We start from the raw sequence: 21,289 nt of genomic DNA, 5'->3' as shown, positions 1-21,289 counted from the left end.
CCTACTGGTGAGCTGGCTCTGTTCTGTTGAGGGTTCCTATACTTAAAAAGCAGTTCTTACCAGTATTAGAAATAGACAAACATAGTTGATACATTTCTGCAGTCCTTCATGCTAAAAATCGATAGTGGGACTGAAAGATCAAAGGAAGCAAGATGGGGGATGATGCATTCTATACATTCTGGAAGTAAAACTATACACAAAAAGAAAATCTTGACTGTGTCCTTATGGAACAGTTTAATTTCTGATGCAAGCAGCACAGTTTTCCAGGTGGGTTTTTTATTATTATTATTTTGAGATCTGGACATACGTAGTATTTCAAATCAGTCATCTTGGAACAAGAGGTGCTCTTTGGGTTGGCTGGCTGAGATTAAAGTACTATTAAGAGTGGAAAACTATCTTATCTACAAAAGAAGCAATGATTAGGTCCTCAATAATTTTATTGGTTATGTTTAGGGTTACAAAGAGTCCAGATCATACATTCTTGGGTCATGGACATAAGTCCAAAGAAAAAAAAAAAGGCAAATCGCAAGGTTGAGATTCCTAATGCAGAATAAAAGTCCTCAGAACCCCACCAAAATATCCTCTTCTTTCCACCAAAACATTCTAAGAATGTTTTTCTATACCAGCTGAACACAGGAGGCACTCAGCACATCATAGGGTGGAAACAGAGTTTTGAAAGCTGGTACTTTTTGGCTCCTATGAGTAAGAGACTGAATTCCACAGCTGAAGCCTTCTACCTGGAATAAACTAATGCATTAACATAAGAAATTATCAAAATTAACCAATTAATAATACATGAAGGTTTTGCAAACCTTCCAGGTATACAGTCTGCTGGAATGAATCTGAATTAGGACTGTGAGCATAATTCTACCTCTGCCACTGACTCATTGTAGCCTTGAGGAAGTCACTCTGTCCTGCATGTAATAATGACATTGTATAGCTCACTTGGGTGTGAGCAGGTTCATTAGTTAATGCTTGATATTGCTGTAAAGTGCAAAATGTTTTGTGTTTGGTATTGTTATTAAAAAAGACATAAACAGGAAACGTTAGTCAGGTATTGTCATCACTGAGACATTAGATCCCTCAATGACCTGGGCAAGACAGGCAGTGGCTCGAATAACAGCATTCTTTATGGACAGAAATGCACAAAACCTGGGCTTTTCCACAGCTCTAACACACTGCCTGCATGATGTCCACCACTGCATTTTGAGGTGCCTCGCTCCTCCTTTAAGCACACAGAGCATTGCCTCTGTAGAACACTGAGGTCAGCAGGCAGACAGTTCCCCTTTAAAGATTTTTATAGGGTATCCAATTTGATTCCTAATCTCTTGATTACTTTTGAGCTGAATGCTTTCATGTGCTGGAGTCTGAGGAGCACCTATCCTCACAGAAACCTTTACTGCATGGCCCAGCACCATCTCAGCTGGTCATGTTTTATGCAGCCGCCTGGCAGCGTGCCCCATGAAGGCTGTCAAACAGAAAGGCTCCTTCAGCCCTGCTAGCGTTGCAGGTCAAAATCCACTTTTAGGATCCCTCTCTGGGGTCCTGCTGACGCAGCTGTGGATCTAACTGGAGCCAACCGTGATCCCCAGGGAAGCCTGCGAGGGAGGCTGCTGTCACCCCTCTCCTTGGCAGGGCCTCTCTGGGCCTGGCCCTGTGCTGCAGGGCCACTCCCTGCCTGTTCCTGTACAGGCGATCAAAGGTCTTTCTCACAGCAACGGGCTCGAGTTTTCTCCTCCAAAGTGCCCATTTTTGCCTGTTTTCCAAGTGATTTGGAGACAGCTGGAGAGCGGACCAAAACCAGGGAAATGGCTGGTGGGTGCTGGCAAGGGCCTGGCAGTTACGAGATTCATAGTGAGAGATTCCCTGCGTTCCTCTCCCAGGAAAACTGCTGTGCCTTGCCACAGACCCCGGAAAAAAAGGTTTGTTTGGCGTAGCTCTTGCCCGCTCACGCTGCGCTAACACTTGCCTCGGTGTTCGCAGGAAAACCCTGCCCAGCCGTGACGCCCACACCCCGCCTCCCCTCGCAGCCAGCCACCTTTCCAACACTCAAGATGGCTCCGCAATAGCTTCACTCGCCGTTCAAGTGCCCAATTCCAGCATGGCGGTACGCTTCCCACCAACCGGAACTTGCCTTGCCCTTTCTCAAAATGGCAACCACTAACTTCATCCCGGGCGTGGGTAAGAGCTGCATGGCTTTCCCGTTACCAAAATGGCGGCGAGGGGCGCTCACGCCCCGCCCCTAGGTGGCTACCAGGTGGTGCGGTCACGTGAGGCGCGGCGGCGGGCGGCGGCGCGGTGCAGCAGGGAGGCTGTCGGCGGAGCGGAGCGGAGCGGAGCGGGATGGGGAGCGCGGCTTTGCTGTGGGGCTGGCTTCTCCTTGGCTGCAGCTGTGCGCCGGGCCCCCCCGGGATCGATGCTGCTGCGCTCTTGACGGCTACCTACGTGCTGGATGATGCCGGCGGGCTGGGCAGGACGTTTGATGGGATCGGGGCTGTCAGCGGCGGCGGGGTGAGCGACGCTGGAGGGCGTGGGGGCATGAGCGCCGGAGGGGGGTCTCCGAGGGGAGCCGTGAGGGCTGGGGGGCGTCTCTGAGGGGAGCCGTGAGGGCTGGGAGGTGTGTGTCTCCCAGGGGAGCCCTGAGGGTTGGGGGGGTGTCTCCTAGGGAGGCCTGAGGGCTGGGAGGGGATTTCCGAGGAAAGCTGTGAGGGCTGGGGGGGTCTCTGAGGGGAGCCGTGAGGGGGAAGGCGGGATGTGTGAGTGGGGCCCTGAGGGGGGCTCCTGGGGGCCCCGAGGGGCGCTGTGTGGGCAGTGGTCCCGGCAGCTTCGTGCCTGCCCTGCGGCCACCTGCGCTGTGGCTCCTGCTCATCAGGCTGCTTGGGGTGCTGAGGGTCGGCCAGGGCCTTGGTGCTGTTGGAGGAGAGCCGAGCCAGGGTGGTTTTTTTCAGTAGAGGGTCTTCCTAGCGACTTGTCCCTGTGAGTTTTAAAATGTGAGACGAACCAACAGCTGGTTGTATGCTTTCCTGGGGTCCAGCCAGCGGAGCCGTGAGATCCTGCAAGTTCTTACCCACTGCAGGACCTGCTGTGCTGCTTGCCTTGCCCTCCTGCCTGTGCACCCCGTGAGCTCCCGTTGCCTTTGGTGTACGGTGAGCCAAAGCAGGGGGGTTCAAGCAGAGTGGGACAAACGGTGCTGGGAGGGAGTTGCATTTTCCTTATTATAAGTCTGTGAGATCTTTTTGTTTCTCTGTTCTTTGGACTCTCTTTCAGTAAATTGCAGGTAACTGGAGTACAAGGCAGATGCAATTTATGAAACCAGGAAGGTACAATTGCAGGGTTAGAAAAGACTTTTTGTAGGGCCTTAGCTGAGATCCTGGTGATATTATTATTTTTGTATGTTTATTAGCTATGTGAAAGTCCTAGATTGACAAACTGGGATGTACTTATATGTTTGAAAGTTAGGTGTTCATATTTTAATATTTTCTTTCCATTTTAGGCCACATCTAGACTCCTGGTGAACTACCAAGAACCTTATCGCTCCCAGATTTTAGATTATCTGTTCAAGGTAAAGTTGGTTTCACTGCTAAAATAATGTCTAATTTCACACAGAATTTCTTGTGTGATCTTGGAACTCCTGTAGTATATTCAGTACTATTTGTAATAAGGCAAAATCCCATCATTTAAAGTGTCAACTTTAATGTTGATTTTTATCAGAACCTTGAAGTATAAGCTGTTGTTTTTGACAGCCTGCATGTTGTTCAGGAGCCTGTTACCCACAGGATGCTTCAGGCTTGGGGCAGAGTGGCTGGAAAGCTGCCCGGTGGGAAAGCACCTGGAGGTGGCTGGCTGACAGCCAGCTGAATATGAGCTGGCAGTGTGACCGGGTGGCCCAGGAGGCCAGCAGCGCCCTGGCTGGTGTCCCACACGGCGCGGCCAGCGGGGCCGGGGCAGTGCCCGTCCCCCTGCGCTCGGCACGGGTGAGGCCGCCCCTCGAGCCCTGGGCTCAGCTCTGGGCCCCTCACGGCCAGAGGGACACTGAGGGGCTGGAGCGTGTCCAGAGCCGGGCGGGGGCTGGGGGGGCTCAGCCTGGAGAGGAGGGGGCTGGGGGGGCCTGGTCGCTCCCTGCAGCTGCCTGACAGGGGCTGTGGGCAGGGGGGGTTGGTCTCTGCTCCCAGGGAACAAGTGACAGGACCAGAGTAAACAGCCTCCAGCTGCCCCAGGGGAGGTTTAGATCAGATATGAGGAACAACTCCTTCACAGGAAGGGTGGTCAAGCACTGGAACAGGCTGCCCAGGGAGTTGTTCAAAAAAACTTGTAGCTGGGGTGCTTGGGGACATGGTTTAGGGGTGGGCTTGGCAGTGCTAGGTTAACAGTTGGTCTTGATGATTTTAAAGGTCTTCTCCAACCAAAATGGTTCTATGCTTCCTCAGATTATTATGAAAATCTCTTTTATGTTTTCACAATATGTTTTAAAAAATGTTTTCAACATATTTGACCATCCCTGTGGGCTTAATGAGGATTGAATAATTTTTGTGTCTAAAGTGGGAGGTTTAGTTGTTCATAGTGATTGCAGGAAGTAGGTCTTTGAGACAGTTTTGAATTTTTTGGAATACAGATAGATTCACATAATATGAAAACAGCTGTGCAAACTGCATCATTTCAGCAGCATATCTATTCCAGATTAGTCTACTAGTTCCAAGTGTAAGTGCAGTTACGCTAGAAGGTGTGTGAACATTACTGGTTTGTAAGTGGCTCTAGTTTAGCAAGTGTGACCTGTGGAGTTACCCAACTTAATATATGGTAAGATTATTGTGCTGGACAGTAATAATTTGCTTTGCTTTTAGCACTGTAAATTACTCTGCTGGAAGAGGATGTCATGTCACTTTCAAGCAGTGTAATCCAGATGGCTGGAGGGGAATAGTTTACTATGTAGTTTAAGGAATTGGTTTTAAAGTGTAGAGTAAGGCATATAACGTGTGACTGGGGAATCAAAACCTATGGATTTTGGATACTGAAACTGTGTTTTACAAATATGAGTTTTCTGAAGGAATCAGTAGGTATGTGGTAAAAGAATCTAGCCAAGAGACTGTGATTTTCAAAGATTTTTTTACATGTTCTTTCACCAAAACTGCTTAAGCTGTCATGAGATGCCTGTGGAGGGGTATACCTTGCCTCACTCTCCTTGTCTTTTAGTGTCAGTCAACTTTCATGATGGAAATGGGAGAGCAAATGTGCTAGAGGTTTAAAATCAGAAATGTCAGGAAGAGAAATGGTGAATTGGGAATACTTGCTTCTTATTTAAAAACAAATAAAACCTGCAAAACTTGTAAGCCAAGCAAACTATTGTCTGTGCAGCATATTTTTTAATCAAACTGCATTCTTACATCTTAGACCTTTTTTTTTTGATACCAAAATTGTACTTAGGTAATTCCATGGAGGGGGCCAGCTCATTAGCGGTTATTAAAATAATGAGTAGTTGTAACTTCTAGCTTGAGTAACTTGTAAGCCACTAATGACTGCAAGAACAAACTAGGAGTAGGATCCACTTGTATGAGCTTGAATTTTATATTCTGCTCCACCAGTCAGATACCAGGGAAAAAGGGTAGTGGACTAGGTGGCCATTTGTTTTCCAGTATGGTAGTTCTTTCTTGCTTTTCCGCCTGTAGTTAGCAGTTTATTAGTTAGCAGACCTGTATGTATGCTCTTTCACATAAGCAGTGTAACCCTTTACACCAAAGAATAAATTATTTATGGAAATAGTAAGTTCAATAATTTGATTTTAAAAGAAAATCCACTTGACTTGTAATAACATTGAAAATACTGTTGTATTGCTCATGTAGCCCATGTTCTAACTAAGAGTGCTTCAGTATTTTCTTGAGCATAACCAATTTGGAATCTGCACAGCTGGGGAGAAATGTGGTTAATGGTGCAAAAGCTGGTGAAACTGACTAAAGATAAGTGTGAGTTATCTCACTCAATTTCCTTTTTGAAGCAGACTTGTACAATTTCTATAATGGGTGTCTAAAAAAAAAAAGTATTGAATTTTTAGCATCCTCAAAATTGTACACGTACTGCATTCTTCTTGTTAACAGCAGGATTCTGTTTGTTTTTCTGTCTCTCTTTTTTTCTAGCCAAATTTTGGTGCTTCTTTACATATCCTCAAAGTAGAGATTGGAGGTGATGGACAATCAACAGGTATGGATTTTGTGAGCAGGGTTTAACTACTTGTTGCAGTGATGCCCTGTGTAACATGTCCTACATGTCCTTTAGCTGAGGCTTGGAGATGCATTCTGTAGTTGTCCTGAAGTTGCAGAAAAACATTAACAATGTCTGTTGACTTGTAGAAGAGAAATTTATACTTAATGTTCTCTAGAGACAGTTCTCACTATCATATGGTTAATAGGTTGCATTCTAGAGAAAGTGTTTTCTTCCCCCCCCCCCCCCCCCCCGTCCAGATTAAGACATCTCTAGTAGCTTTCTGAATTGCAGTGCATTTCTCAAACACCGGTTTTGCAAAACTTGTGTAGGACTAGGTGGTTATGTCTTAAAAGCATGAAAATGCCAAAGACAGCAGGTCAGAAGCAATTATGTTCCTTTGGTTTAGTCAACTGCTACATTTGACTGGAGTGGTGGTGTCTGTAGGCACTGTTTTTTCTTGCCTGGCCACAATTGAAAATGTCTTTGTGTAATTTGCCTAGTTAGGTGTTAGTAAGATAAAAAGTTATCAGTCCTATTTTCTGTAATGAAATGTGCTGTTTCAGCAGTCTTCATTTAAAAAAAAAAGTCTCATCAGAAGAGATGTCTGGAACAATTAAGCATATAGTTTAGTGTAAGTAATTGTTGCAGCTGCATGCACAAATTATTAATTGGCTTTTGTGTGTAGTGACTTCCCATGCAACACTGATTCTTTTCCACCTTTCTGGTTTGTTTACCTTTGCCTGAGGGAATTCAGTGCCATAGCCTTCAGTTTCAGAGACGCTTCCTGCAAGTCATGGAACACCATCGAAATTATAAACTAGATCTTTTACTATTAAAAAAAAAAATATATCTTTCCTGTCACTGGAAAACTTCATGGCAGTTCCTTTCTTTTTTCTCCCTGGACTTGCCTTGCACAGAAGAGACAAACTATTACCTTCTTTTGTTTGCTTTTTGGTTTAGATATAACTTGCTTCTACAAGTGTGGTGGTTTTTTTGTTGTTGTTTTTTTTTTTGTTCTTCCCCGCCCCCTCCAGATCTTAATACTGTAACTTTCCTAGTGGTTTTTGGGACCAAGATAATCATGAATATAGCTTCAGTATTACCATAGCTAGGGATAGAAAATGACCAGTAGCTAATCACATTCTGATGTTAAAAGCAGGCATAGTTCCTTAAAAATAAAAATCACTAAATTAGTGCTAAGTTAATACGCTAAGAACGAAGGGTGGCAAGTCTTGCATGTTCCCTCCTGCTGCTCATTTTGCTTTAAAATACATACGTACCAAAGAACGTGAACCATGTTGGAGGTATGTGCTTGCATACTATGGCAGTGAGCAATACAGAAAACTTTAGAATGTGTAACAGCTTATGACACAGAAGATAATTGTGAGCTATCTGTCTCTTTCCTTCCTAGATGGTACTGAACCCTCCCATATGCACTATGAAAATGACGAGAACTACTTCCGGGGCTATGAATGGTGGCTGATGAAAGAAGCTAAAAAGAGGAACCCCAAAATTAAACTGATTGGTAAATTGCTGCAAGCATTAGGATTTATATGCTTTTTCCCCCCTTAACTAAAGTGCATTTCTTACCCTTAATTAGCATATTATTTTCAATAGGCAAATGTTTTGATGTTGCAGTAGACAAACTAGAATGTCTAATATTTGGTAATGTTGCCTTGATGCTTCACTTAAACTTACTGTGTTTTCCTTTGTTACTTTCTTTTATTGTGCTATAACATAGGATAAGAAATGACTAATAATTTGTTTGTATCAAGTAAAATTAATGCTTAAGCTCTATCACAGCAATGAATTTGATTTATCATGAGAGCTGAATTTTTGAACAACAGAATAAAAAAATCGGGGAGATAAAGTGAAATTACAGGAAGTGTAGATCTGTGAACCTTATACATGCTAAATTCAATGATGTGTTCTTACTACAAACCCATCAGCCCTTCCCCACTATGGTGGTTCTTGTCTTCTGATTTGTCTAACGTATGTAGTTGTGTTATAAGAGGACTTTCCTGTCTCCCTGTTTTGATTGTGGGTTGTGTGTGTGTTGTGACAGTACAAATGTGGAAGCCTAAACTTTAACTGAAGCACTTCACAAAATTTATGTCACATGAAACAAGAAATCTATTGATTGAAGTTTCTAATCCCATCCTCTTCCTGGGATTAGGCTGGGTGGATTTGCTGGTCAGGTTCTTAGACAGGCACTGTGACAAGGAGTAATCTATGACTAATTGTGGTTATTAATAAACCTTCCTCTTCCCTCAGATCAAGCTCTCAACAAAGGAAAGAGGGTTTGCCTTTGAATTAGCTCACGGTATCTTATACAATGCCAGCTGAAAATTTAGCAGAATCTGGTTAGGTTAATTTCTTGTTCTCATTTAAAAGACCCAGTAAACAGCTCAGACGCGGAAATGCTTTCTCATGATCCTAGTCTTTCTTCCTCTATTATGATGAGATCATCACTTCTTCTGAAATTAATATTCAGGAGATTAACAATTTTTGGTGTTCAGTATTGATCCTTTGTCTATAAATCTGTGACTTTTTATCCTAAAATCTTTGAAATTTTAGATTTTTTAGAGCTAATTCCACACAATTGGAAGATTGTACATAGTCAGTTGTATTCTAGTAATGAAGGCTTTCTAGCTTAAAAAAAGGGAAGCTATTAATATATTTGATCACAATTTATATTAGAGCATACTCTCCAGTTTTATTTTCTGTTTCGTAATGAAACAGTTTCAGTTTCATAATGAAAGTTATGTTTCATTGTTTCTCTGGAACAATGTGAATTTGAAGTGCATATGTGCTCCTTCTTTTTAGGTAGAACAAATTACAGCTTGCTGTTGAAGCTTGCTGAATAATGTAAACCAACCGCTTACCCAATTCATTTGTTTTTCTTCTCTCTTTCCAGGATTACCTTGGACATTTCCAGCATGGGTGGGGAAGGGTGAAAACTGGCCCTATGACTATCCAGATGTCACTGCTTACTATGTTGTTTCTTGGATATTAGGAGCTAAACAGTATCATGATTTGGATATTGATTATGTTGGGGTCAGTAAAGCAAAACCTCCTGTGTATTTTATTTATAGTCATTCTTAAGATCTTGGTCTTGCCTCTCCTTGTTGATTACTGGAGGAGGGGGATGGGAGGAGAAATTGTTATGTAATTGCAGTTTTGGCTTTTTCTGTTGCAAGGGGAAATGTTAGTTTACAGTCTTTCTGCAATAATGGCCGTTAAAATAGAATCTGTAAAATAGCTAGTGTCCTGCCTTCCCAGTTCTAGAATGAAGTTACCAGAGAAACTGAGAATTCTGGAATCTGTTTGAGTCTTGGGCTTGCGTGTTCTGCTTGGGTTTCAACAGTTACCAGCTAACAAAAAGCATTAGTTAAGACAGAGTGCGTGAAAGTCTGCTAATGTGACTTCTGGGCATGAAGTATGGTCACTGTTTTGTGGAAGGGCAATCCTCTACAAATTCTTCCATTTTTGCCTGTATCATTTATAGTAGTTAAGGTAAAGCTGCATGTGTTACAGTACATTATAACTACTGTATTGTGGTGCAGTGCAATATATGGAAGTAGTGAATGAATGTCTGTGAAAAGTGTCATGATTTGGAGATGAGAGGGAGAAGCAGACAATCTGGAAAAACACGTTTCAAGTTTACTGTTTGACTGAGAATCAACTTTTTATTTTTGTCTTCTGATTAAGAAAATACATGGCAAGGATTCCTCTAAAATCAGTCCTATACTTACTGAAACAGTTACTTTGGACTTGTGTTTTGATATAAGACAGTTGTTTAACTTTAGAAAAGCTGAAAATCACTTCAGCAGTCCAGAGCAAAGCTGCTAAAACTATGGTTCCGATCCTTCAAAGGAAGCCTGACCTTTCTGCTGTAATGTGGGAAGGTAGATCTGATTTTTCTCCCCTCTGGATTGCACCCCCCTTGGTGGGGGTGACTTATTTCAGCTGTGTCTGTCTTGCATTTGTGGCAATGCAGTGATGCTTCAGCACTTTGGTTGTGGGGGACAGGGAGAACAACTGCTGTTAAATATTCTCCTTGTTATGCTGTTATACTAGAAGGCGAGTTCTGCATTTTATGTGTTTGAGCTATGTCTGGCTGCTGTGTTGTTACTTCACGGTGACTGGCCTTCTGAATTCTGTACTTCTAAGAAAAGGCAATTTTCTGCTTTTGCAGGCAATGTGGTGACATAGCATGTTGTCTGATTTCTTTGTGGGTATAATCTGAAATACAGGAAAGGAGTGAGGTCTGTGAAGGCTCAGAAACAGTCAAAACAATTTTAATGCTGTTCTGATTCTACTTTGTTAGCCTTTGCTGCTGTTTTGGTTTGTAACGTGTTATATGTCATTATTTGCTTTATGGTGAAATGAGCCTTTCAGGAAATAGCTTTTTGGTTGGCTCATTTTTGAAGTCACATATGAGCACTTATGGAAAGATCTAGAAATACCGAAATCAAATGGACATATCTCACCTGCAAGAAACTGCTCGTACACGGTTGGCTAATCTACACCTACAGGGATATACTGTGACTTTTACTGGGGGATGTGAGTCACAGTGTTCGTGTTGTGGTTAGAAAGACAGTAAAAAGGTTTCTGACTGTGCATTTCGTTGGCTAGGGTTATTGGTAGAAAGGAAGACCAGCATTCCAGCTTTTGATTTTTGAGCAGTGTTTAGCTTAAATGCTGTTTCCGTAAAAGACGGGACAATCCAGAGCAACAGAAATTAGATGATGTTGTGTCTGATCTGCTGGATCGAGATCTCTTGTGTTGAAGTATGCATATAGCCCTGTGTAAATTAGAAGGAACTGTAACAGAATTCGCTGTTGTTGAATAACCCCCTGCAGCGGTAGGCAGTTGTTTGATACAGAACTTCCTCTAGCTCTTCTGTGTCAGTGCATGGCAACAGGGCCCCTTCATTAGGACCACACCGTGAGGCCACAATGTGTTTCTCAACGATTCCTAACGAACTGTAGGCCCATTAGCAATTATGTCCTGTGTAATACTGCTACCCTTGTAGAGCTCAAGAACTCTAGAGTTCTTTACAGCAAGAAGGCAGTTAGTAGACCTTAGAGACAGATGAACAAACAGGTATTTTGCACCTTCATACAGAATTGTCTCCTGAAGAGCTGATAACAAAACCAGCCAGAGCAATTTCCTCTAGCAAACTGAAACCATGAAGTTAATTAATGAATTGTATAATCTTCCATATACATAAATAAAATCTTTCATTATGCATTGACATATGCTGATTTTTCTAAATGGCTTTTTATTTTTCCTTTATAGATATGGAATGAAAGGGCATTTAGTAGCAAATACATTAAGGTATGTATTTTTTCCTGTTTATCTAAAGTGAAATGTTTGTTACCATATGTAAACAATTAGCTTTTCGGAATCTCCCTAGAAAAGGGACCTTAATCCTGCAGCTACTTCACTTACTGAACTCCATTTCTTGTAGTTGCAGGCATGGAATGCCCACAAGGTCAGATCTCTAGATCTTTTTTTTTGTGTGTCAGAGACTGTTATTTTGAAGTTTAAGTGTGTCACTGTATCCTAAGCGTTTAGGACCTCTAAATTTTAATGGAAACTCCAGTTGATGCTACTGAAACTGTATAAATTAATCATCTTTATACTGGCTTGGATATAGTTATAAGTCTGAGATCTGTAATTACTTAAAACTCTGTACAGTGTTCCAGTGGATATAATACCCTTAAATTATTGCTATAAAACTAGAGTTTCTGATTTTATGGAAAACATAAGAAAGGCTCTGTGTTTGTAGCAGTGCAACATTTGGTACCTCCTGTTCTAAAAGAGTTGGAGGAATACAGTGTTTCACATAAGCAACCTTGAGATACTTCTAATATCTCACAGCTGCCTGCTCCTGCTGCCCCACGCCCTTTTTTGAAAACCTTTTTTGTTATGTTATGCTGAAGTGGAATCTTAAGTACGAGCTTCTGCTTTGTTAATTTCCTTGTTGCTGCTTTGAGGCTAAGAAGCAATAGCATTGCCACTTCTTAAAAGCAAATAAGAGTTAAATTGAGTGCATAGAAAAACTGCTGATTTTTTTGTTCTTTTAGAACTCAGCAGGGATTGGATCCCGTCTGCTTAAAATTAGTCGATTAGTGGCTATTAGAAAAGTTTCAGTTCTTACAGTTTATGTGCATTGGAAGAGGTTAGTCACATCATTTGTCCTTGGTAACTTCTGCAGTTATTTTGTTCAATGGTTACTTTTAGTACAGGGAATGGCATACAACCGTTAAACTTGACGCTGCAGTAAGAGGAAAAAAAAGTAAGTATCTTTCATGAGGCTGGCATATATAAAATTCTTCCTACTCCTGAAAACTGAGAAAGCTCTCCTATAAAGAATTTCTTTTAAAAATTATATTTCCTAGAATATAGAATTAGATGAATACCCTTACAGCTGTTTCCTGTGATTTGTGCACAGCTTTGATTGAGGGAGAGCAGGAAGCACTGGCAGAAAGCTCTGTGCTGGTCATATACCTTGTACAAAGAAAAAAGAATACCCTATATACAGCTTTATGGGTTTTTTTGTTAACAAATATGTTAATCAACCATGTATTTTAAACTTATTTACTGGGTCCCCTGCCACCACAGTAACTTAGTTTCCAAGTCTTATTGCATCTTAGAGCAAATTCTGTTACGTATACTTCACAGGTAATTTCATTAAAGGTATTTTCTAGACTCTCACTGTTGTAGGCTGCTAAGCCACTAGTTCCTTTTGGACACAAGTTTGGCACTAGAGTTTGAGTGACTTACAAAATCCATTCCAGAGAAAATAAAAATACACTGAAGGGTGAAACAGCAAGATGTCTTTGCATCTGTGTCAGAGTGTCTTATTTCTTTGGGCACGTTAAGTAACAAAACTGGTGGGTGTTTAGATGCTTCAGGTTTTGCTATTGAAGCTACTGAAATCTGTCTAAACTTGTTCAGTGGGTGTGCTTAGTTTCCTCTTAAAATATCCCATCCCAATGTGTGTTCAGCACAAACCATAGCCTAACTTTTTTTAAAGCTAGGAAATGAGTTTATAGGGTACTGTCTTCATTCCAAAAAACACCTCAGGATCTTGAAAATTTCTGTTACATTTGGCCTCAGGCAAAGAGGGTTCCAGATTTTTCTTTTTAAAAACAGAAAAGCATTTTGCTAATTGGGTATAGGCGAATGGAGAAATCATTCTAGTAAGGATACTGGTAGTCTTCCAAAGGATAATCCTAACCATAGGCAAGGTATGCTGGTAGGGGAGGAGTGAGAAAGGGGTGTGTGTGTGGACTTCCAAGTAGAAATCTCTAGTTGTACAGTGTGTGTCATGAAAGCAAGACCAAACAGAACTGAAGTGCTTGTTTGCAGGCTGGAATAAAACAATGCAAGTGAGATAGAAGATAAATAGTGAGAAATCTTTTTTGTTTTTTTTGAGCTGCAAATTTTATTTTTTCACTGACTAGATGTTATGTTGCTTGGAACATCTGAGACTGAATTGTTTGTAAAAAGAATCATCAGGGAGAGAAGGCAGGTATTACTGTAAATAAAATGCTCATTTTTTTCCCTATATCACTTATTGGCTTTTTTTAAGACTGGTTTTCTGGCTTTCTGTATGTCTTGTAGGAAATAAAAATGTTTTACTTTGCTCAGTCCTATGTCATGTCACAAGGAGGCTTTCTCGGCTGTCTTGGCTTCCTAATGTGGGGAGAATGAATGTGGAGAACGAACTGTTGAGTATGTGGCATTCTGTTTGTGAGGGTTTTAACTGCTGTTGAAGTGAGACTAAGCTTTTGGCTTCTAGAGCTAAATGTTTAGTTTAAAATTTGGTCGTAAATTCACCCAGATATTTGCTGAAAAGTGTCAGCCTTCCCTCCACTGTATGTTAGTTCATATAGGGCTTTTTATTTAATACCTGTTTTACCATTCATTCTCTTACACTTTGCAGTGTCACATTGCATCTATTCTCTACTGGCACGATAGTTCTATTTGCAGTCTGCCTTTCGAAAAAGGTCTCTATGCTGAAGTGTGCTGTTGCACACCAAACATTTTGTGTGATGTCTGACATATAGATGACATAGATTTTAGTCGTGACATAATTTTAGTTACTTCATCCCCAAAGGCACTAGTTATGTTTCTTAAGTAGAAAAATGAAAACAGAAATGTTGACTCTGTTGCTTAGGAATTCTTATTCAAGAAGATCCTGTTCTTCCAATTATATTTTAAAATACTGTCGTCTTAAAGTAACATTAAAATTTAATGAGTATTGGTGTATAAATATGAATGCTGAGTATGGGGGAACCATTCTGCATATGTTACTATGGAGTGCATTTTGAGTCTATTCTGTGTCCTTGGTACTCATCTAACAACATGGAAATTCTGTAACCTTTCTAGTAATTTTGTTCTTCTGAACTGTCTCTATGGTTAAGCTATTTTCCCAAATTATAGATAGCTAGAAAGCTTTAAATTGCAAGGACCTACCTGCAAGTATTTCTACCATCATGAATTTTTCTTCTGGTAAACTTTGTGCTTCAAAGGTTTCAAGTAGCTGAACAGAACTTCATTACTACTTTTCTTCTTAATCTTCCTAATAAGCTTTATGTCCTTTAGGTCTAGGCTTTTGTTATCACCAACATTTGGACTTTACTTTGTATCCTTATTTGACTACACATCAGAAGAGAAATGCTTACTATTCTTCAGTTTGCTGGAGGGCTGTTAGAAGCACTTGTTTAAGGATTCATGCCTACTGGTCTTCAAAGGGTTGGAAAAATCTTTCTCATGCATGCATACATACAGCACATAGTACATAATTCCTTTATATCCAAGGTTGAAAAAAGGATTTTGGACTGTGGACTGATGTCCTTTCTCAGAGCAACTGTATGTGGAAGCTGCTGGAAATGCTTTATTATTTTTTTTATTGTTATTCAGTGTTCAAATAAAACATTCTTGTATAATACCAGCCCTCTATAAACCTGGTTCATTCTTAACTGTTAGAGCTGGCTATATTTTGCCTGGGTAGATGTGAGCGGTTGATCATCTTTGACAGTGAAACAGTAAGGAGAAGCTGGAAAGACAGAATAGGAATTCTTTTCTGAGTTGACTGCCCTCAGTTTTGTTGTAAATATGACAATTCCAGTTTTATGCATTATGTTCCTAAAAATTAGACATATGAGAGCCAAGTAGTGTGTAAAGTTAAATATTAGACACCTACAACATCAAGGATTTTTTTTGTTCTGTAAAACAGCCTGTGAAAAGAATGCAGAGGTGTTCTTTGCCTACAGATGTTTGGCAGGCATTTCTGTTCTTGTGGAGAACTGCATGGTTACAAGGTCTTCTCTATTTTAAAACTTCAGTCCCTGTTTTCTCAATATACTTTTTGAGGGATCAGGTTAACTTTCACTTCTGATCACTTGTGGAGGTATGTCCACTTCCACTTTCCATTCAGTCATCATTTTTAGATCAACTTAGCATGACTGACTATGATAAATCCATTAGTCATATGTAGTGTATTACATGCATGTGCTTGATGGAGTCAGTATGTTGAGAGTGTTTGAGAGGAGTACGCATATGGACATGGGGTGTCAAAAGTAATCCAAATGATGAGAAGCCCATTTTTGTGTAATGGCTATCTGAATGCCATAGATAAACCTTCAGTATTAAAAATACCTATCATTAACTTTGTCTTAGTTGTCATTATGGCTCTTCTTTTGAGAAGTGAGAGCTTCTCTTACCCGTCTTGGTCTGAAGAAAAATGCTTCCAATGATTCCCCCTACAGTTCTGAAATGTTTTCAGTCTTAAAGTTTTCATGTTGCCTAGTTGACGAAGGCTGTACTTTAAGTGATGTTATCTGTTACTAAGGTACTTCGACAATCTTTGGACAGACTGGGTCTAAGGAACATTGGCATCATCGCTGCGGATGGAGATTGGAACGTTTCAAAGGAGATGATAGTTGATCCCTATCTTAATGATGCTGTTGAGGTAGTCGGGTAAGTGTGGGAGAAGGGAGGAGTTTTAAATATTGCTTATTGCTTTATTTCTGTAAGTAAGTCTTCATCTCCATTTTGAGAAGTCTTATGTTCTTATTTCATACTTCCTAGCCATTCCCAGCTCTTTCATCATCATGTACAGTGGTGACTGATCGCTCTTCCCCGTCTTCCTCTCTTCTTTCAGTTCAGTACACGTGTTAGGTAACCTTACTGCTCTTCCATCATTTCTTTCAGGTGTTCAGGAGCTATGTCTTAGGCTTCTTATCTGGGCAGTAGTGAATGATGGGAGACTTCTAGCTAATCTGCATGTGCATCTTCAGTCAGAAAAACCTTAGGACTAATTTCTTTGGTCTGCAGTTAGTTTTAATTTCAGGTGAACTTGAACTTTCACACTGGAACTTATCACCCTGGGACTTTCCATGCTTGCAGCATTCACTGTTACATGTCCTTTGCCTGAGATTTTTCTGGTCATGTCCTAAAGCTAGGAGTTTGTTTGTTGCTTATGCCTGATAACAGATAGTATTAGAAGAACACACACAGACAGTAAAATAGAAGTAAAGACATGCATCCAGGGTTTGTTTGTAAACTAATGCAATGTGTATCAATTTTAGCAGCTAGGAACGCCCACTGTTCACACTTTTCTTACTACCTTGCTTCTGTCAAGTGGCTTGATACTTACTATGCTGCTCTTACTTTCTTGTTAGTCTCTGATTTCTCAAAACTATAAATAGGTTTTTAAAACTTAAAGCATGTTCCCACTGGAAATGGCCTATACATGTATAAATTGTTCACTTGTGCTATATTTGTTAACTTTTTTTACCTCTGTTGTTAATGCTACTGTGGTAAGAACATACTTGTAGTCACTAGTGTACCATTTATCCTCATTTATATGTAAGGGGGTGTGGTATGCTCATAATTGTTTGAACTAATGCATGGTCCAAAGGTTATAGCAAGTCAGTTAAGCAGGGATTTTATAAAGAAACTGCTTTCATATGTGGTGAGCTTGTAAACACTGATCACCTGGAAGTGACTGCCTGAGTAATACCAACTACAATGCCAGCATTGGCTAACTCATTTGGTTTAAAAACTTAGATTAGGCAAGACTTGCACCTCAGCAAGTTATAGTGCATTAAGAAATGTCTTAATTATGATTTCCATGCCAATGGAACTTGCAGAATGAGTGCACTGAGTATGTATGGTTCTTACTTGTTGAAGAGCTTGACAGAATCAAGGTTAGGAGTACCTTTTTTTGTTTGTAGCCTTCAGGATCATAAACGTGTTTTCTTTGTTCTTTAAGATGAAAGTTCTTTTTGTCAGAGGTTTTTCCTGAATGTCATACAGATTTTTCCCCAATTTCCCCACTCCTGCTGATCACAAAAAAACCCGAAGAGTTATGAGAATATTTTCTGTTCAGTAGTGTTGTTATCTATCAGAAATTAAGGTTAGTACAAAATGAGAACACCGTGTTTCTCAGCCAATGCTGACTTTAAGGCACCAACTATGAGAGTTCTTGCTGACCTAGAAGAAAGTAATAGCATTTAGGTGTCTGTTCTTCAAATGCTCAGGTTCAGAAAGCTGCTGAAAGTACACTGTATCCATATGTCTCTTAGATAACAGTGTCTAGTTGTTTGCAAAATCTGCTAGACAGATATCTTTTCCTAAACAGTCTTAAATTCTATTCTCAGAAACCCTTTCCTGTACATTATTCTATAATCTTTTTTCAAGTATAACCCTCTCTGTGGCTTTTTCTTAGTTCTTCTATTTTGGAATTGGAACCTGGAATAAAATTTACATTGTTTTATTTGGAAATTATCAAGACAATTGAGGTGATTACTTTGGCATCCAGCCACAAAAAGTAACTGACTTTTCATTGTGTTTCCTTTAATTTTCCTTTCTTTCCTTTCTCACATCAGGTAAATTTTACCTTGATACCATGGCTCCCCATGATGCTTTGTCCCTGCCTAAAATACCGTTTGCAATTTGAAGCATATATAAGGTAGATTTAAGGTTTCTATGTCCGTTTTCTCCCTTGTACTTTTGCTGTCATCTAGCTTGATTGTCTGGCTTGAGACTTGAAAGATAGAGGACTATCTTAACAGGAGGCTGCACAGCCACTTGTTCACTCCCCTCTGTGGGGTGGGAGGGGGAGAGTCAGAAGGGTAAAAGTGAAAAAACTCACAAGTTGAGGTAAAGACAGCTTAACAGGGAAAACAAAAGCTGTGTGTGCAAGCAAAGCAAAATGTGAACTTTCTGAGTACTGGACCTGATACCATCTTACGGGGACATCGCTTGCAGTCTTGCACCCTGCTTGGACTTTTCTGTCCACCTTGGTGGGAGACTTTACTAAAATCAAGATATATCTACTGATTTCACCTTGCCTGCACAAGTAGTCATCTTGCCGTAGAAAGCAGTTGTTTGTCAGGCATGACTGGCCCTTGGTAAATCCATGCTGCCATTCCCAAGCATCCTCCTATCCTTCTTGTGCTTGGAAATGACTGCCAGGAAGAGTTGCTCTGTAACCTCCCTGGGGACTGAGGCTAGATTGTTGGGCCTGTAGTTTCTTAGATCATCATTCTTGAAGACTGTCATTAAAACTGCTTCTCTGTAATCATCAGGAACTTCCCCTAACCGCTAAACGCTTTAGCCTTTGTATGTATGCTAAGTCTGCATATCTATTCTAATGCAAGATGTAACAGGAAAATACAGTGCAGCAGTAATACTAACATAGTGTTCAGACAAATTTCTGAGGACTTGAAGGCAAAAAATTTTCATGTTTCAGGCTACCGTCAAACTGCACATCAGCAAGTTCAGATACTGACCTGTGTGTATGTAAATAAGATATCTTGCAGCACTGTTTCCTGCAGATCGTGTTCCCTGTTAGGGAAGATTATGTATGGTAGAAATAGACAGAATGATTTAAAGATAGTTAGGCACTTGATGTTATCTGAATTTGCAAGTACAGCAAACACTGTTTAGGGCACCTGTGGACTTCAAGAAAAGACATCATTAGACTCAGTCTTACGTGACGCTTTAAATTTGTTGCATTGACTTTCAAGGCCTTAAAATGTCCCTAGGGAAAAGTACAGTGGTTGCAATTTTAAAATTTGAAATAAAGTGCAGTTGAATAATAAGGTGTGTATGTGTCTGAGTTTTTTCTTGCTTCTTGTGTTGGCTGTGTTTAGAAAGAGCTGATCTCATTTGTTTTGCTTCACTGTTAAACTGAAATAGTTGATTATCAGAGAGAATAAGGGGAATCAACTCCTTAATTAAATGTTTACTGTACTTTCACAAGGTTTCTAAGTTGTACTTCAGTTGTCCTTGCCTTGGATGTGATCCTTGTAGCCGTAACCTTAACACTGTAACATCTAAGTGGCTGATCTGTAAATAGAGTATCTTGCATGAAATGTGATATACTTTGCCTTTATCTGCAGTTTTAAGTAAGAAAATAAGAACCAGACATTTTTAATTTTTCCTTTTGTGATGTATTTTGAGGTTTGGCATGATAGAGGAAGAAGGTGTCCTCTTTTGAAGGCACTTTTGTTCTTCACAACCTATTCTGTTTTTTTTGGTGTAACAGTTGTAAAAACAAGAATTGGAATATGATTTGTTTTTGAAATATGCTCAAATAGTGCTGAAGAAGATGCTGCCTTTCCCAATATAAATTTTAGACAATCTGAAAAACATTTTTTTATTTGTCCCTTCTCTCTCTTCTTTGCTCTTTTTTTTCCCTCCCAAAGCTGTTGAGATACACATTGGATAAGCATGGTCTGCAGCAGGTGAGGATCATAGCCAGCGATAGACTGTGGGAGCCCATTTCCTTTGTCTTGCTGCTTGACTCTGAGCTCCACGGAGTGGTCGATGTGATTGGGTAGGGGGTTCTCTCTGTTTTTCTTTCTTGGTAGTCTGTTCATAGTTTGACTTCATCTTGCTTGTCTATAACACAGCCAAAACTTTACCTCTGTACTCTGACTTGCAATGAAGGGATTGATACTATAATATTTTTTTTTTTACTAACACCATCAAATCACACGGGTGACAACTTGAACCCTTGATAGAATACTCACGATTCAATTATAATGGAGAAGATTCCTGTTGGCTGTGGTTGCACTTTGGGTGGATTGAAGGTTTTTTGGACAACCCTGTTTATTCTGAGGGTTGTTTTGGTTCAGTAGTTGGTATGCAAAAAGTGCTTTACCTTTACAGCTTTGTATACAGCCTTGTATTACTGACTTCTGCTAGTCTCTTACAGAAATGGGTGTGATCCAGTAATGAATTTGGGCTGTGATTCTTTTTTTAGTTAAAATAATGTCTTGATTATTAGTTCCCATTTTGTTTTGATGAGAAGGTTGTGTTTGGAAAGCATACAGCCAGCTGACTTGTGTTTCTAGTTCTGGGTTTCATCATATGATGCTGATATTTTGCAAAAGCAGTAGTCTAAATTTGGGATTGATTACTGACTTTGCTGAATGGAATTGTGTGTATGTGTAATGTGTAATGACTTGCTCATTACCTTTCTTTTTACAGTAGCTCTAAATTTTAATTATTAGGTTCCATAAACTTGCCTGACCCAATCACGTGCTTCAAATGTGGGTGTTCCTCGCTTCAACTTGAGTCTTGTTCATTCATTTTTATAGATCTGACCCACAGGAGATGTAGAAATGAAAGCTTTCCCTCCACATATGGATAGGCAGTTAGTTCTCCACCCCCCGCCCCCCACCCCCCCCCAATCAATTCCTCCTCCTGTTCTGAACAACAAAAAGTATCCTGACAGTTTTTTGCAAGTGGAGCCTTGGATCATGTGTGGATCAACAAGTGAACACAACTGGGAACTCACTGACCAGACACAAATCCACTGTGATTACCATCATCCCAACGCAGGGACCAGGGACTGTGCTTCCTTTCTGTTTTTTGGCAGCTACAAATATGCACCCAGAGTCCTGAAGTTCAGCTGTTTTTACACAATCTCAGTAAGCTGTAGTTGCTTAACTTTTTGCAAGTGTAAGTTTTACGTCCCTAATCTGATTCAATCTTAATAGGGAGATGAAATACTCTCTTGTGTAATGAATAATCAGTTGGCTACTGGACATTTAGTGGT

The 21,289-nt window shown here is 40.5% G+C and overlaps 1 protein-coding gene across 3 annotated transcripts in view; it reads left to right on the top strand.

The window, feature by feature from the left end:
- The first annotated feature begins 2,268 nt into the window (after window positions 1-2,268).
- GALC (galactosylceramidase) overlaps window positions 2,269-21,289 on the top strand; it is a 36,997-nt gene continuing 17,976 nt past the window's right edge. Inside the window, exons 1-7 of one of the 3 annotated variants that reach the window (XM_055716165.1) lie at window positions 2,269-2,511; window positions 3,494-3,562; window positions 6,129-6,192; window positions 7,607-7,720; window positions 9,113-9,252; window positions 11,500-11,538; window positions 19,932-20,062. In XM_055716165.1, the coding sequence (XP_055572140.1) occupies window positions 2,344-2,511; window positions 3,494-3,562; window positions 6,129-6,192; window positions 7,607-7,720; window positions 9,113-9,252; window positions 11,500-11,538; window positions 19,932-20,062 (725 nt within the window). In that variant the 5' untranslated portion in view covers window positions 2,269-2,343. Of the gene's footprint in view, window positions 2,512-3,493; window positions 3,563-6,128; window positions 6,193-7,606; window positions 7,721-9,112; window positions 9,253-11,499; window positions 11,539-16,066; window positions 16,195-19,931; window positions 20,063-21,289 lie in introns of all 3 variants that reach the window. The other 2 variants (XM_055716162.1, XM_055716163.1) reach the window with 2 other exon arrangements.

The sequence above is a fragment of the Falco cherrug genome, chromosome 7 (assembly GCF_023634085.1).
Source record: "Falco cherrug isolate bFalChe1 chromosome 7, bFalChe1.pri, whole genome shotgun sequence".
Lineage (NCBI taxonomy): Eukaryota > Metazoa > Chordata > Aves > Falconiformes > Falconidae > Falco > Falco cherrug.
This window is presented reverse-complemented; position numbering and strand designations above follow the sequence as displayed.